Consider the following 16,884-nt stretch of genomic DNA (forward strand, 5'->3'; position numbering starts at 1 on the left):
CTCCCGTATTGCAGGCAGATTCTTTACCATCAGAGCTACCAGGGAAGCCCCTGAAAGTCCAGAATAAAAAGATCTGGGGTGTGCCTACGTGCTGGGATATTCAGAGCTGCTCCAATTAATGTAAATTTTGCTTAACTATATACTTTTGGGGGGGCATGTGATTTGTTGCAGCACCTTTTTTTAAACCTAATTATTGTTTTTTAATTAAGCTTTATTATAGTTGCTTCTGTTGTTGTTGTTCAGTCACTAAGTCATATCCGACTCTTTGTGACCCCATGGACCGCAGCACGCCAGGCTTCCCTGTCCTTCACCATCTCCCAAAGTTTTCTCAAACTCATGTCCGTCTGTTCTGTGTGTCTGTGAGTCTGTCTTGTCACAGTGCCTTTTTTAAAAAAAAAAAAAAGCTCCACTCAAACTTCACATCTTGCACTTCTTCCATTTTTTGGAGGGGTCGTGAAGTGGTTACAGGAGGAAGGGAGGGTCTGTGACTGAAACCTCTTTGGAGTGGGCTTTTTGGGACTCAGTGCAGACTCTGCCCCCAGAGGCCTGAGGTCACATCCTAACCTCTTGGATGTCCTGCTGCATGGGCTGTGTGATCCCATTAGTAAAAATGGACATTCTATACCCAGGCATTTAAACTGTAATCCTGCTAAATAATTCGTTTCCTGTTTTATATTGTTGACACAGAAGAGGGGGTGGAAAAATCCAGAAATGTTTTCCAGTGCATTTCCTTCCTTCCACCCCCAGTCCTGCTAAAGATACAGCGTGGTGCTAGGGTTAGTCCCAAGTGCTGCGTTTTTATGTTCCCAGGTTCTTTCCTGGTAGAAATGGCGTCTTCTAATTTCTGTCACTACCGTACCAGTACCTGCTGGGTGTACAGAAGGTGCTCAGTACACTGATTGATCTCCTACTGACTTTGTACCCCAGGTGACAGCTCTATGGGGAATCTTGTTGTTCAGTCACTGTCGTGCCTGACTCTTTGTGACCCCATGAACTGCAGCACACCAGGCTTCCTTGTCCTTCACCACCTCCTGGAGTCTGCTCAGACTCATGTCCATCAAGTCGGTGATCCCATCCAACCATCTCATCCTCTGTCATCCCCTTCTCCTCCTGCTCTCAATCTTCCCCAGCATCAGGGGGCTTTTCCAGTGAGTTGGCTCTTCACATCAGGTTGCCAAAATATTGGCGCTGTGGCCTGATATTATGGTTCACCTGGGAGCTTTCACTTCTGTTTTGTCTCCAGCTTTTCCTCTTTTATCTGAAGTCAAACTCCATCCCACAATTGAAATTACTCTTCTGGTTGCCAGAGATTTTCATTCTGCCAGATGAAGTGTGTGTGTGCATGTGTGTGCGTGTGTGTGTGTGTGTGTGTGTGTGCCTGTGCATGTGCATGTGTGTGTGTGTGGAGGGGGGAAGACAAGAATCAGAATGAAAAGCGTCTGATGAGTTTAACCATCAATTTCTTGACTGTTTCTCCTTGGTGATCCCCTCCTGACTCTTCTTTCATTCCTGATTCTACTCCTCCCCTCCTTCCCCCTCCTCTCTTCCTGCTGGCCCCCTGCTTTGTCTCTGGTTTATCCTTAGCCTTCCCTTTCCTGTCCACACTTTTCCTCACTGAGTTCACTCATTCCTTTAGTTCCTGCTCACAGCCCCATAGATGGTGCCCCCCAAAAGAAATCTAGAGCTGTTTCACTCCTCTGTGCCTGGCCTGGATTTCCAGTGATTCACACGACACCCACACTTACCTGACCCACATACTACCATAAATTCAGAATCTCCAACAGGCAATGTATTACTTGCTCACCCCCATCTCCTTTCTCTTCTCAGCTATGCCGTTTTAGTTAAAACCCCATTCTTTCCATCATGTGGAAATACAAACTGAGAGGTCTTTAGCCATGTGTCTTTCTTCCATCTTGTATACCCAGTCTGTCGTGAATGGGAAGGGAGGAGGGAGGAGGGTTCAGGATGGGGAACACATGTATACCTGTGGTGGATTCATTTTGATATTTGGCAAAACTAATACAATTATGTAAAGTTTAAAAATATAATAAAATTAAATTAAAAAAAAAAAAAAAAAAGAAAACAAGATTTGTTTTCACGTCTGTTCCACTGCTGACACCCAGCCTGGCCCCAGCACTGGCTGTTCATCCCAGTAAGAGCCTTTGCCTCCCCTCCCTCCCCTCCCTGCTCTTCCCTCCTCCCCCTCCTTCCCCTCCTCCTCCCTCCCCTCCCTCTTCCCCCCTCCTCCCCCTCCTTCCCCTCCTCCTCCCTCCTCCCTCCTCTCCATGGCCTATTCTCCCCACTTGCTAGGAGTGGCTAAGGGAGGCCCTCACTCCCCACCTCCAAATCCAGGGTGGTCCCTGCTCCCTACTGAGCACCATGTATACCCTCTCAGTGTTCTCAACCACATGCCCTGTGACTGCCACCCCCTCCCTCCATCTCCTTCTGTGATTAGTGGATTAAATCCCCAAGTCATCAAGTGCCTGCTACCCACCACGCACCAGGGACATGCAGTGATATGAACAGAGAAGGTCCCTCCCAGCCCCGGCAAGTTCAGCCTTCAGCCTCCTGCGGGCCCCCCACCCCACCTTTCCGAGTCCAGCCTGTCCCACCTCCTCCTCAAAGCTGCCTTCGACCTTCCCACCCACAGTGAGGAATCCCTTCTCAGAATTCCTACTGCTCTTGCTGTGGGCATCACTTTAGCTGCTCTCTGATCTCTTCGTGACTATTAGTTTTAGCTCCTCAGCTGGGTTGTAATATCCTCGAGGGCCACTTTTATTTGTGCCGAGGGCCATCCCCAATTTGGGTGTGTGGATCTGTAGTATTCACAGTGACGACTACTAAACTGCCCGTGTATGTAATTAAGATACAATTAGGATAGCACAATGAACCAGGCGTGGCAGCAAGTGCTTTAAATGCATTTATCATCTAATGAGTGGGTACCAGGCACACACTTAATTGATTTAAGGAAGACAGTCTTGTTCAGCTGTTCTCCAGCTGTGGGTCTCAGGAAAGTCCTGTTTGCTGAGACTCGGTCTCCTCATTCACAAAATTGGGAACTGCACGCCTGCTTTTAAAGGTTCTTTCCAGTTCCAACACTGTTGTGCAACTTCATTTCAGTCTCCTTGTTTCTAGAGAATTTTTGCTTTGTGTTGTGCACAGATTTGTTGCTCGGAGAATACAAAGCAAATAGGGCGGAATCCCTGCCCTCAAAGTTGTCCCCATCCATTGTAGTAACTGGAAGCCAGAGGTACTGGATGGGTGAGCGGGAGGGGGCCGGTTACGTCACTGGGAGAACGCAGGGCGATTCCTGAGTTGGTTCTAATTAGAAGCTTCCTGAAGGAGGAGAGATTTCCGTTCAGTTGAAAGGAAGCAGTTGACTGGCCGAGTGGGAGTACAGAGGCACCTCCTGGCAGAGCTGGTGGGCTGAGCAGCCATTCCGCAGAGGCCAGAACAGGCTGTGTTGAAGACCAACCAGCCAGACGTGGTGCTGCGTGCTAAATTTAAAGTGGTGACCAAACCACCGATGTTACTGCCACCTACAACCGAAGAATCTCGACTGTGTCAGAAAAGTATGTGGATCCCAGAGGGGTGAGACGTGTGGGTATTGGAGATTCATCCTCAGTTAGGACCATTTATTTTGGAATCCTCCCAGGCTGAGGCCATGGAGGGTAGGCAGAGGAGGGGGTCAAACCCAAGGATGATACATCTGGGTTCCTAACATAATATAATACAGGGAATTATAACAATCAGCTAATCCCAGAGATAATAATAATACATATTTCTTTCTGTCCTCATTTCAACAAGGACCTGAAGGGGTTGGCAAGTATATTCACATGCAACACAAGAAAAATACAAGAGATAAAAAATGAGGAAATAAAGTAGAAAAAGTGTGAGGCCAGGGGAAAAGTGCCCCAAAGCTCTAAATACTTGACCAAAGGTGGGTACATGATTGGGGCTCCACATCTTAGCAACCAATGCATTTTTTCCTTGTTGTTCAGTTGCTAAGTCGTGTCCAACTCTTTGAGACCCCGCAGACTGCAACACGCCAGGCTTCCCTGTCTTCACTATCTCCCAGAGTTTGCTCAAACTCATGTCCATTGAATTGGTGATGCCATCTAACCATCTCATCCTCTATCATCCCCTTCTCCTCCTGCTCTCAATCTTCCCTGGCATTAGGGGCTTTTCCAGTGAGTTGGCTCTTTGCATCAGGTGGCCAAAGTATTGCAGCTTCAGCTTCAGTCCTTCCAATGAATATTCAGGATTGATTTCCTTTAGGATGGACTGGTTTGATTTCCTTAAGGGGCAGTTCTTATCTGAAATATAGTAATTCAGCATCTCAAAGATTCCAAGCTTGTGTTCAGAGACTTATTCTTACTGAGTAAAGAGGTTTTGCATCCTGGATAATGCTGTGTGCTTTCATTCACTTTGACTGCTGTTAAATAAACTCATTAGAAACCAAAGCTGAAGGCAAAACGCCCACCCAAGTCTTTGTGGCTGAATGTGTGCGGCTGCATTGCAACGCACCAGTGATTTTACTTAAGGAAACCCCAGTTCTGGGGTCGAAGAGAATGTCTTCTCTTGAGAAAATGTCATTGTCATTGATGTCAAATGTTATTGTCTTAGCCTGCTTCTAAGAAAGGCTTTCCCCTCTGCCTCCTCACCTACCCCCAACACACTTTCCCCCCAGTACACCCTTTTATTCATCAGCGCCCTCTGAGAAGGGCCCTCTGCCTGGAGCCTCGGGGCTTCATGTGTGAGGGCGATGGAGCGGAGAGAGATGGGTGCCGGGTCCCGGCCCTGGTGACCGGCTGTGCTCTTGTTGACAGTGTGAAGCAGCATGAACGCTACGGCCAGCTGACCCTGGTCAACTCCACGGCAGCCGACACGGGTGAGTTCAGCTGCTGGGGACAGCTCTGCACCGGCTATGTCTGCAGGAGGGACGAGGCCAAGACGGGCTCCACCTACATCTTCTTCACAGGTAAGAGGCTGGCTGCATTGGCAGAACTCTCCAGGCTTCTGGACTTGCCCATATTAAAGGTTCCCTCTGTCTGCTGATTATCAGATAAGGACAATGAGAACACTCCCTGTTTCCCAGACTCTGAAAAATCAGGCTTTACATCAATTATCATGTAATTTACATCAATTATTTCATGTAAGTCTTGGAATAACTCTTCAGGGTAAGTACTACAATGTACTTTTTTTCAATGAGAAAGTTGAGGTTGAGGGAGATTAAGTAAGTCCTTCAGGTTAGATGGTAAGAAGTAGCTGGACCAGAATTTGCACCCAGAACTCTGTGGTCCCAGAGTCTGTACCTGCGTTGTCCAGTACGGCAGCCAGCAGACATGTGGTGGTACTAGTGGTAAAGAATCTGCCTGCCAATTCAGGAGGTTTAAGAGATGCAGGTTCTATCCCTGGATTGGGAAGATCCCCTGGAGAAGGAAATGGCAACTCACTCCAGTATTCTTGCCTGGAGAATCCCCACGGACAGAGGAGTCTGGCGGGAAACAGTCCATGGGGTCATAGAGAGTCGGACGTGACTGAGCAACTAAGCACACACTCACATAAAACTTAGTAACTAAAAAAAAAAACAACAACAACAACAACAACAAAAAACCTTAGTAACTGATCTGCTACGTCAGGGGGAAGATCGAAGGCGGAGGAGAAGGGGACGACAGAGGACAAGAAGGTTGGGTGGCATCACCGCCTCAATGGATGTGAGTTTGAGCAAACTCCAGGAGATGGTGATGGACACGGGAGCCTGGCATGCTGCAGCCCATGGGGTCGCAAAGAGTCGGGCATGACTGAGTGACTGAACTGACTGATGTCAAGGGAAAGAAGATGGTATGGGCATGGATTTGAGACTATGGGTTTGAAGTTGAGGCGTGTGTGACTATTCAAATGTCATTGGGGATTAGTTAAAATTAAACAAGGTCGAGACTTCTCTGGCAGCCCAGTGGTTAAGACTCTGTGCTTTGAATGCAGGTTCAACCCCTGGTCAGGGAACTAAGATCCCACCATGCCATGAGGCACAACCAAAAAAAAAAAATTCTCTCCCATGCCAAGGCTATACAAATATATTTTAAAATTCTTTTAAATTAAACAAAGTTAAAAATTCAGTTTCTCAGTGACAGTTGCCATGTTTCAAGTGCTTCATTGGCACCTGTGGCCAGTGTCTACCCTCCTGGACAGTGGAGACAGAAGAGCCATCAGCACAGAGAGCTCTGTTGCATGGTGTGGCTGTACACGTCCAGTCCCTGCGCTCTCACAATCTCTGGTGACCTCCTTTCTGGAACTGCCACTGTCAGAGAATGCCTGGCTAACGGTCTCCTTGAGTTTGTCCTTGTGAGGACCATGAGCTGAGGTTTGGGACAGCGTTCCACAGGCTGGAGTGGCTCCAACCCTGACACCTGCGCCCAAGTGTCAGTCCTTGAGACTGCAGGTCAGGGGCCTCTCCTCCCCTGCAGGGCCAGGTCCAGGTTTCCCAGGCGGAACTTGCACTTGGAGAAGCAGGCACTGCAGAGTGGCTTGCCAGCCTTTTCTGCTGCTGAGCTCTCTATATTCTAAAATTTGGGGAAGATGTTCTCCAACAAGACTCAGAGGTCAGGGACAGCTTTCCGGAATCTTTCAAATGCCATGCCCTGGTGCTTCTGGTGTCTGAGGCGTTTCAGGTGAAGCCAGGAGGCCTCCTTAGTGTCTGAGTAGGCTCTGTCATGAGGTTTGTCTACATCCTGAATCCATCTGTTGTACCTCTAGATTTCCCGTGACTCAGATCTACAGTTCAGATAACCATAGGCTCTGACCTTTAATGAACACTTCAGCAAAATCTCACATGTTCTCCCATCCTGCCCAAAGAGCTCCTCTCTGGCAAGCAGATACATCAGCAGAGTGCTCTGTGATTCTGGAAACACGTGCATCTCATTTAATTTCCACAAAGCTCTGAGGAAATTAGCAGAAGCTAATTATCTCTTTTTTAGAAATAATCAGGGAAGCTTCCCTGATGGCTCAGTGGGTTAAGAATCTGCCTGCGATACAAGAGACACAGGAGATGTAGGTTCGATCCCTGGGTTGGGAAGATCCTCTGGAGGAGGGAATGGAAATCCACCCTAGTATTCTTGCCTGGAAAATCCCATGGACAGAGGCACCTGGTGGGCTACAGTCCATAGGGTTGCAAAGAGTGGGACATAACTGAGCGACTCTGCACACTAGAAATAATAATGCTGATGCTAAGATACAACAGGGCGAGGTGACTTGTTCCACATTCCTTGACTTCAAGTGGCAGAGTAGAGTCAGATCCCTTTTTTCTGGTCCAGGATCCAGTGTTCTTACTGCCTTAACCCATTGATTGATTGATCGATCAACTGACTTGTTGAGTGATTGACTACTGTGCTGTGTCTTAGTTGCAGCGAGTAAATTGTTAGTTGCAGCATATGAGATCTAGTTCCCTGACCAGGGATCAAACCTGGGCCCCCTGCATTAGGACCGTGGAGTCCTAGCCACTGGACCACCAGGGAAGTCCCTTAACCTACTTTTAAGACAAGGTGATGGAAAGATTGACAGACACACATAAGCTAGCGTAACTGGCATCGTCAGAATTGCTGACAGGTGTTCATGGCCATTGCTTCTGAGCCTCATTCTGGATTGCACCACCCAGAAGTGCCCACATGCCCATAGAATGGTACCACATGCCCATAGAATGGTACCACACTAGGAAGCAGCAGTGGAAAGGAGATTAATTAAGACTCATGGGACCTGTTATTCTGGACAAGGACTGATACCATGTTTCAAATTGCAGAATGAAAATTCTTTGTTGTGATTAGCACTATTGTGTCTTCCCCAAATAATGGTTATTAAAACTGAGATTTTTGAACTGAAGACCTAACTTTGAGCAGAAAGTCTCATTGGGTAATAGGTTCTCTAAGTTCTGGAGGTGGATCCTCTTTCTTAATTTATGGAAGCCCTTTTGGGTGTCACAGGAAGGCTGAAAAATCAACATTTGAACTTCCAAAAAAACCTGCATCAGAGCTGTGACTGAATGGATTGTATTGTTTTCTTATTCCTCAACACTGAGAGTCCAGTTGAATTTTCAGGATAGGGTTTAGCAATTTGTCTTTTCAGACATTAGAGAACCAAGATGGGCTGTTATGGAGGCTCTTGGCTCTGGAGTCTCTCAGAAGGTGTGCTTCCCCACCACCCACACAGAGAAACGTCTGGCATCCATTATGCATGTGTGTTTCCTAGAGTTTGATTGTAAACACTGTGAAGCTGCTTTTGACTGTTAATTTGTGCAATTTTTGATTAAGCAACTGCTACAAGGCTTCAGCAATACGTGAACCGTGAACTTCCTGATGTTCAAGCTGGTTTTAGAAAAGGCAGAGGAACCAGAGATCAAATTGCCAACATCCGCTGGATCATGGAAAAAGCAAGAGAGTTCCAGAAAAACATCGATTTCTGCTTTATTGACCATGCCAAAGCCTTTGACTGTGTGGATCACAATAAACTGGAAAATTCTGAAAGAGATGGGAATACTAGACCACCTGACCTGTCTCTTGAGAAATCTGTATGCAGGTCAGGAAGCAACAGTTAGAACTGAACATGGAACAACAGACTGGTTCCAAATAGGAAAAGGAGTACGTCAAGGCTGTATATTGTCACCCTGCTTATTTAACTTATATGCAGAGTACATCATGAGAAACGCTGGACTGGAAGAAACACAAGCTGGAATCCAGATTGCCAGGAGAAATATCAATAACCTCAGATATGCAGATGACACCACCCTTATGGCAGAAAGTGAAGAGGAACTAAAGAGCCTCTTGATGAAAGTGAAAGAGGAGAGTGAAAAAGTTGGCTTAAAGCTCAACATTCAGAAAACTAAGATCATGGCATCCGGTCCCATCACTTCATGGCAAACAGATGGGGAAACAGTGGAAACAGTGTCAGACTTTATTTTTCTGGGCTCCAAAATCACTGCAGATGCTGACTGCAGCCATGAAATTAAAAGACGCTTACTCCTTGGAAGGAAAGTTATGGCCAACCTAGACAGCATATTCAAAAGCAGAGACATTACTTTGCCAACAAAGGTCCGTCTAGTCAAGGCTATGGTTTTTCCTGTGGTCATGTATGGATGTGAGAGTTGGGACTGTGAAGAAAGCTGAGCACTGAAGAATTGATGCTTTTGAAGTGTCGTGTTGGAGCAGACTCTTGAGAGTCCCTTGGACTGCAAGGAGATCCAACCAGTCCATTCTGAAGGAGATCAGCCCTGGGATTTCTTTGGAAGGAATGATGCTGAAGCTGAAACTCCAGTACTTTGGCCACCTCATGTGAAGAGTTGACTCATTGGAAAAGACTCTGATGCTGGAAGGGATTGGGGGCAGGAGGAGAAGGGGACGACAGAGGATGAGATGGCTGGATGGCATCACTGACTCGATGGACGTGAGTCTGAGTGAACTCCGGGAGTTGGTGATGGACAGGGAGGCCTGGCGTGCAGCGATTCATGGGGTCTTGAAGAGTCGGACACGACTGAGCGACTGAACTGAACTGAACAAGTTATATTTGTATTCAATCTTCATCCAGGAGGCTCTCAGAGACTTTTGCTTCTCCCCTGCTCTAACTTTGTATTGAAGTATGACTTATACTGCGGGAAATACACAAATCACAATTCAGTCCCAGCTCAGTGACTGATCCTCAAGTTAACCACCTCCCAGATCATGTAACCACCTCCCAGATCATGTAACCACCTCCCAGATCAAGGCAGGGGAGTGGAGGGAAACATTACCAGCAGTAGGGCTTCCTCATAGTAAGAGGCATGGGCTCCAGTTTACACATGTGGTAAAACCGTATGAATCAGCATTTTACCAAGTGTGGAGTTTGTTATAATTTGGATTTTAGTTTATCGCCTATTAACTAATTTTTTAAAAATCTTAAGTTTCCATGTGTTTTGTTTTTTTAAAGCAATGTATGTCATCCACTTGAGTAGATACCAAGCATATTTGTGGAAGCATTTGTGATCCATAATTTTAAATATAAACTTGAACACACTTTTTTTTGGGTACATGGATTCTACTAATGGCAGATTTTTTTTTTACTTTAAAAGAAATTAAATTTTTGTAATTTATCAAGTTACAGCAATTCAGTTGAATTAATAAAAATATGTGTATGCTTAATAAATGTCCAGGAATGAATAAATGAAAACTGGACAGATTTAATTTATAGATAATAATTTGCTTACTCATTCATTATTCTTCCTGCAGCCTTGCTTACTCCATTCACTTGGCAAATACATTTTATTTTTCTATTGGTTAAAGCAACTGGTGTGGTTCCTTCTTTCAAAATATGGATTACAGTATAGGAAGTAAGGCCTCACTTTTGTGTTCTGAAATTCAAATTGTTTGCTTATTCTACTGGGTTTGCACACTGGTTCACATTCCTGTTGTTCAGTTGACAAGTCTTTCCTGACTCCTTGAGACCCCACTGACTGCAGCACTCCAGGCTTCCCTATCCCTCATCATCTCCTGGAGTTTGACTAAGTTCATGTCCATTGATTTGGTGATGCTATCCAACCATCTCATCCTCTACCGTCCCCTTCTCCTCCTGCCTTCAATTGTTCCCAGCATCAGGGTCTTTTCCAATGAATCAGTTCTTTGTATCAGGTGGCCAAAATATTGGAGTTTCAGCTTCAGCATCAGTCCTTCCAATGAATATTCAGGACTGATTTCCTTTAGGATGGACTGGTTAGATCTCCTTGCAGTCCAGGGTACTCTCAAGAGTCTTCTCCAGCACCATGGTTCAAAAGCATCAATTCTTCAGTGCTCAGTTTTCTTTATGGTCCAACTCTCACATCCATACATGACCACTGGAAAAACCATAGCTTTGACTATATGGACCTTTATCAGGAAAGCGATGTCTTTTCAACACACTGTCTAGGTTTGTCATAGCTTTCTTGCCAAAAAGCAACTGTCTTCTAATTTCATGGCTACAGTCACCATCTTCAGTGATTTTAGAGCCCAAGAAGAGGAAATCTGTCACTGCTTCTACTTTTCCTCCTTCATTTGCCATGATCTTCGTTATTTTAATATTGAGTTTTAAGCCAGCTTTTTCATTCTCTTTCTTCATTCTCATCAAGAGGCTCTTCGGTTCCTCTTCACTTTCTGCCATAAGGGTAGTGTTTTCTGTGTATATGAGATTATTGATATTTCTCTCCACAATCTTGATTCCAGCTTGTGCTTCGTCTAGTCTGGCATTTCACATGATGTACTCTGCATAGAGGTTAAATAAGCAGGCTGACAATATACAGCCTTGACGTACTCCTTTCCCAATGTGGAACCAGTTTGTTGCTCCATGTCCAGTTCTAACTGTTTGCTTTTGACCTGCATACAGATTTCTCAGGAGGCAGGTAAGGTGGTCTGGTATTCCTATGTCGTTAAGAATTCTCCACAGTTTGTTGTGATCCACACAGTCAAAGACGTTAACATAGTCAATGAAACAGAGGTAGATGTTTTTCTGCAATTCCCTTGCTTTCTCTATGATCCAACAGATGTTGGCACTTTGACCTCTCGTTCTTCTGCCTTTTCCAAAACCAGCTTGAACATCTGCAAGTTCTCGGTTCACATAATGCTGAAGTCTAGCTTGAAGGATTTTGAGCATAACCTAACTAGCATGGGAGATGAGTGCAATTGTCTGCTGGTTTGAACATTCTTTAGTACTGCCCTTCTTGGAAATTGGGATGAGGATTGACCTTTTCCAGTCAGGTGGCCACTGCTGGTTTTCTAAATTTGCTGACAGATTGAGTGCAGCATTTTAATCGCACCATCTTGTAGGATTTTAGGTAGCTCTGCTGGAATTCCATCACCTCCACTAACTTTACTGGTAGCAGTGCTTCCTAAGGCCTGCTTGACTTCACACAGCAAAATGTCTGGCTCTGGGTGAGTGGCCACACCATCATGGTTAACTGGGTCATTAAATCCTTTTTGTGTAGTTCTTCTAGGTATTCTTGCCATCTCTTCTTGATCTCTTCTGCTTCTTTTAGGTCTTTACCATTTCTGTCCTTTATTATGCCCATCTTTAGATGAAATATTCTTTTGATATTACCAGTTTTCTTGAGGAGATCTCTAGTCTTTCCCCTTCTGCTGTTTTCCTCTATTTCTTTGCACTGTTCATTGAAGAAGGCCATCTTGTCTCTTCTTGCTACTCTCTGGAACTCTGCATTTATTTGTGTATACCTTTCCTGTCCTCCCTTACTTTTCCCTTCTCTTCTTTCCTCAACTATTTATAAAGCTTCCTCAGACAACCACTTTGCCTTCTTGCATTTCTTTTTCTTTGGGATGGTTTTGTTCGCTGCCTCCTGTACAATATTCCAAACCTCTATTCATAGTTCTTCAGGCACTGTGTTTACTAGATCTAATCCCTTGAATCTATTCATCACCACCACTGTATATTCATAGGGGATTTAAGTCATACCTGACTGGCCTAGTGGTTTTCCCCACTTTCTTTAGTTTAAACCAGAATTTTGCTATGAGGAGCTGATGATCTGAGCCATAGTCAGCTCCCAGTCTTGTTTTTGCTGACTGTATAGAGTTTTTATATCTTTGGCAGCAAAGAATGTAATCAGTCTGATTTCAGGATTGACTATTTGGTGATGTCCATGTGTAAAGTTGTTTTTTGTGTTGTTAAAAAGGGGTGTTTGCTATGACAAGTGCATTATCTTGGCAGAATTCTGTTAGCCTTTGCCCTGCTTCATTTTGTACTCCAAGGCCAAACTTTCCTGTTACTCCAGGTATCTCTTGACTTCCTACTTTTGCATTCCAGTCCCCTATGATGAACAGGACATCTCTTTTTTTGGTGTTAGTTCTAGAAAGTCTTCTAGGTCGTCACAGAACTGATCAACTTCAGCTTCTTCAGCATCAGTGATTGGGGTATAGACTTGGATTACTGTGATGTTGAATGGTTTACCTTGAACATGAACTGAAATCATTCTGTTGTTTTTTGAGGATGAACCTAAGTACTGCATTTTGGACTCTTGTATTGATTGTGAGGGCTACTCCATTTCTTCTATGGGATTCTTGTCCACAGTAGTAGAGATAATGGTCATCTGAATTAAATTCACCCATTCCTGTCCATTTTAGCTCACTGATTTCTAAGATGTCGATGTTCACTCTTGCCATTTCCTGCTTGACCATGTCCAATTTACCTGGATTTATGGTCCTAACATTCCAGGTTCCTATGCAATACTGTTCTTACAGCATCAGATTTTACTTTCATCACCAGACACATCCACAACTGAGTGTTGTTTCCACTTTGGCCCAGATGCTTCATTCTTTCTGGAGCTATTAGTAATTGTCCTTCACTCTTCCCAGTAGCCTACTGGACACCTTCCGACCTGGGAGGGCTCACCTTTCAGTGTCATATCTTTTTGCCTTTTTATACAATTCATGGGGTTCTCACGGCAAGTATACTGGAGTGGTTTACCATTCCCTGCTCCAGTGCACCACATTTTGTCAGAACTCCCCACCATGACCTGTCCATTTTGGGTGGCCCTACATGGCATGACTTATAGCTTCACTGAGTTACACAAACGCCTTTGCACGACAAGGCTGTGATCCATGAAGGGGTCAGATTCCTATACAAAACCTTAAAACAAAAGTTCTTTCTGAATCTGACAATCACACCTTCCTTAAATATTTGCTAAAAAGATATCTTACTTTCTTGGGCTCCAAAATCACTGCAGATGGTGACTGTAGCCATGAAATTAAAAGATGCTTACTCCTTGGAAGAAAAGTTATGACCAACCTAGATAGCATATTGAAAAGCAGAGACGTTACTTTGCCTTTAAAGGTCTGTATACTCAAATCTATGGTTTTTCCAGTAGTCATGTATGGATGTGAGAGTTGGAGTATAAAGAAAGCTGGGTGCCAAAGAATTGATGTTTTTGAACTGTGGTGTTGGAGAAGACTCTTGAGAGCCCCTTGGATTGCAAGGAGATCAAACCAGTCAATCCTAAAGGAAATCAACTCTTAATATTCATTGGAAGGACTGATGCTGAAGCTGAAGCTCCAATACTTTGGCCACCTGATGCAAAGAACTGATTCACTGGAAAAGACCCTGATGCTGGGAAAGATTGAAGGCAGGAGGGAAAGGGGATGACAGAGGATGAGATGGTTGGATGGCATCAGTGGACTCAATGGACATGAGTTTGAGCAAGCTCCAGGAGTTGGTGATGGACAGGGAAGCCTGGTGTGCTACAATCCATAGGGTCTCAAAGAGTCAGACATGATTGAGCGACTGAACTGAACTGACTGACAAAGAGATCTTTAATACAAATACTCCAGATTCTTCTCTTTAGAAACAGGGATACTGAAGCACAGAGAGATGAAGTGACACATACAAGGCCACATGGACTTACTCCATTTGAACACAGGGCTGTTAGGTAAGATGTTGACCAAGGTAGCCTTGCCTAAGCCTGAAAGGCAATATATTGTGAAGTGGCGCCAACTGCCTGGCCTGATGGAAAGTCTTACAAAAGGTGGAGATTTCCTGAGCCATGATTCCACATTAGAGAAGCTGGTATTATTAAAAATATTATAATACTTATAGGCAAAGAACTCTTGGCCCGTGATGGCATTTGCTATTGTGTCCAGGAATTCTATTCTCAATGTAAAAAACAAAGTCATACAACTAGGGCACAAAGGCAGGTGAGGCAAGCCAAGAATAACTGTTTCAGAAATATGGCTGGAAAACATAGACAATTTAACAAAGGTTGGGGTGTGATCCAGTTCAATGATTTCTCTTAGCAATCACTATAATCTCTCATGGAATGATCCAGAAAACAAAGTATTTAATGTTTCATGCCCCCAACAAAAAAAACACACCCCACAATTTCAGAGTCCCTTGACTGTGCTGAGCAAAGTACAAGGAAACCAGTTCTCATTTCTCTAAAATAAAAATGCCATCATCAGAACTTCTCTGGTGGTCCAGTGGCTAAGACTCTTCGCTCCCAGTGCAGCAAGCCTGGGTTCAATCCCTGCTCAGGGCACTAGACCCCACATGCCTTAACTGGAAAAAAAAAAAAAATGCCACCATTGAGAGCTTAAAGAACACGCAGGGTGATCTCTCAGGAAACAGGTAGAGTGTAAGAAACAGGTTCAAGGTCCCAGCCCAATGGCCGCCAAAACAGAGCTCAGAACCCGAGACTAGCTGGCTCCTTGTGTGTCCCTGCTTAATCCTCTTTCCACTGACCTTGGGCAGAAATGAGGTCCTCTGGGCTGTGGAGACACCGGCACCACACTGGGCCTGTCTCAGAGGCTCTGCTGAGTGGGGAAGTCCCTCCCAGTTACTGAGCAAGGGCTGTGGGGCTGACCTCTCTAGAGACACGGCAGACGGTTCCTAGGTGTTAAAACTGCTCTTAGCACAAGGAAACCAGTCTCCTTCACTGCTTCCTCAGTGGGGTAAACCAGTGGGCCTGATTTGGGCTTGAGTTAATACTGATTTTGCTTCCTAAAGAAAAACACCAATACAGTACACTAACGCATATATATGGAATTTAGAAAGATGGTAACAATAACCCTGTGTACGAGACAGCAAAAGAGACACTGATGTATAGAACAGTCTTATGGACTCTGTGGGAGAGGGAGAGGGTGGGAAGATTTGGGAGAATGGCATTGAAACATGTAAAATATCATGTATGAAACGAGTTGCCAGTCCAGGTTCGATGCAGGATACTGGATGCTTGGGGCTGGTGCACTGGGAAGACCCAGAGGGATGGAATGGGGAGGGAGGAGGGAGGAGGGTTCAGGATGGGGAACACATGTATACCTGTGGCGGATTCATTTTGATATTTGGCAAAACTAATACAATTATGTAAAGTTTAAAAATAAAATAAAATTAAAAAAAAAAGAAGAAGAAGACAGGCAGTAATATCCTTCATCCAAAAAAAGGAAACTCATTTTTTTTTTTTAACAACTTACTGACCAGAGACATATTAATACGTCTTTTGTTACCCACATCGATGGCCACAGGCATTAGTTTCTGCAAAAATCCCCTGGTCAGTAATGTATTAAAATGAAAGTGAAAGAAAGTGTTAGTTGCTCAGTCCTGTCTGACTCTTTGCAACCCCACGGATGGTAGCCTGCCAGGCTCCTCCGTCCATGGGATTCTCCAGGCAAGAATACTGGAGTGGGTTGCCATTCCCTTCTCCAGGGGAGATTCCCCACGCAGAGATGGAACCCAGTTCTCCTGCATTGCAGGCAGATTCTTTACCCTCTGAGCTACCAGGGAAGCCCTTAATGTGTTAAAATAGCCTTTTCAATTGCTAAGGACTCCATGTTTGAAGTACACTGCCGATCCCCTCTCATCTTTGTGCCCTGAATATGTAAGTATCACTTTAAGTGTTCTCAGCCTGTTTTTCCAGACTAAATGAGCCCGTGTCTTTCCCTTTGCAGAGAAAGGTGAACTCTTCGTACCTTCTCCCAGTCACTTTGATGTCGTCTACCTGAACCCAGACAGGCAGGCTGTGGTTCCTTGCCGAGTGACCGTCCTGTCGGCCAAGGTCACCCTCCACAGGGAGTTCCCGGCCAAGGAGATCCCGGCCAACGGAACGGACATCGTTTACGACCTGAAGAGAGGCTTTGTGTATCTGCAGCCTCACTCCGGCCACCAGGGGGTGGTCTACTGCAAGGCAGAGGCGGGGGGCAAGTCTCAGATTTCCGTCAAGTACCAGCTGCTCTACGCCGAGGGTAAGCCCCCCCGGGGCGAGACACGAGCCCCTTCCGGCTGGTCAGTGTGGGGTACGGCTGTCCCCAGTGATGGTGGGAGAGTAGGAGGCACAGATGGTTGTCCTTAAAGGCTCCTCTGCAGCACTGTCATTTCTAGAATGCTCTACTTCCTTGCCTA

The 16,884-nt window shown here is 45.2% G+C and overlaps 1 protein-coding gene across 2 annotated transcripts in view; it reads left to right on the forward strand.

Moving 5' to 3' along the window:
- The window catches only part of PDGFRL (platelet derived growth factor receptor like), a 75,125-nt gene that overhangs the window by 50,047 nt on the left and 8,194 nt on the right, over positions 1-16,884 (forward strand). For both annotated transcript variants that reach the window (XM_006080151.4, XM_025279348.3), the window contains 2 exons: positions 4,830-4,981; positions 16,434-16,727. In XM_006080151.4, the coding sequence (XP_006080213.1) occupies positions 4,830-4,981; positions 16,434-16,727 (446 nt within the window). The remainder of the gene's footprint in view (positions 1-4,829; positions 4,982-16,433; positions 16,728-16,884) is intronic.

The sequence above is a fragment of the Bubalus bubalis genome, chromosome 1 (genome assembly GCF_019923935.1).
Source record: "Bubalus bubalis isolate 160015118507 breed Murrah chromosome 1, NDDB_SH_1, whole genome shotgun sequence".
NCBI classification, from domain to species: domain Eukaryota; kingdom Metazoa; phylum Chordata; class Mammalia; order Artiodactyla; family Bovidae; genus Bubalus; species Bubalus bubalis.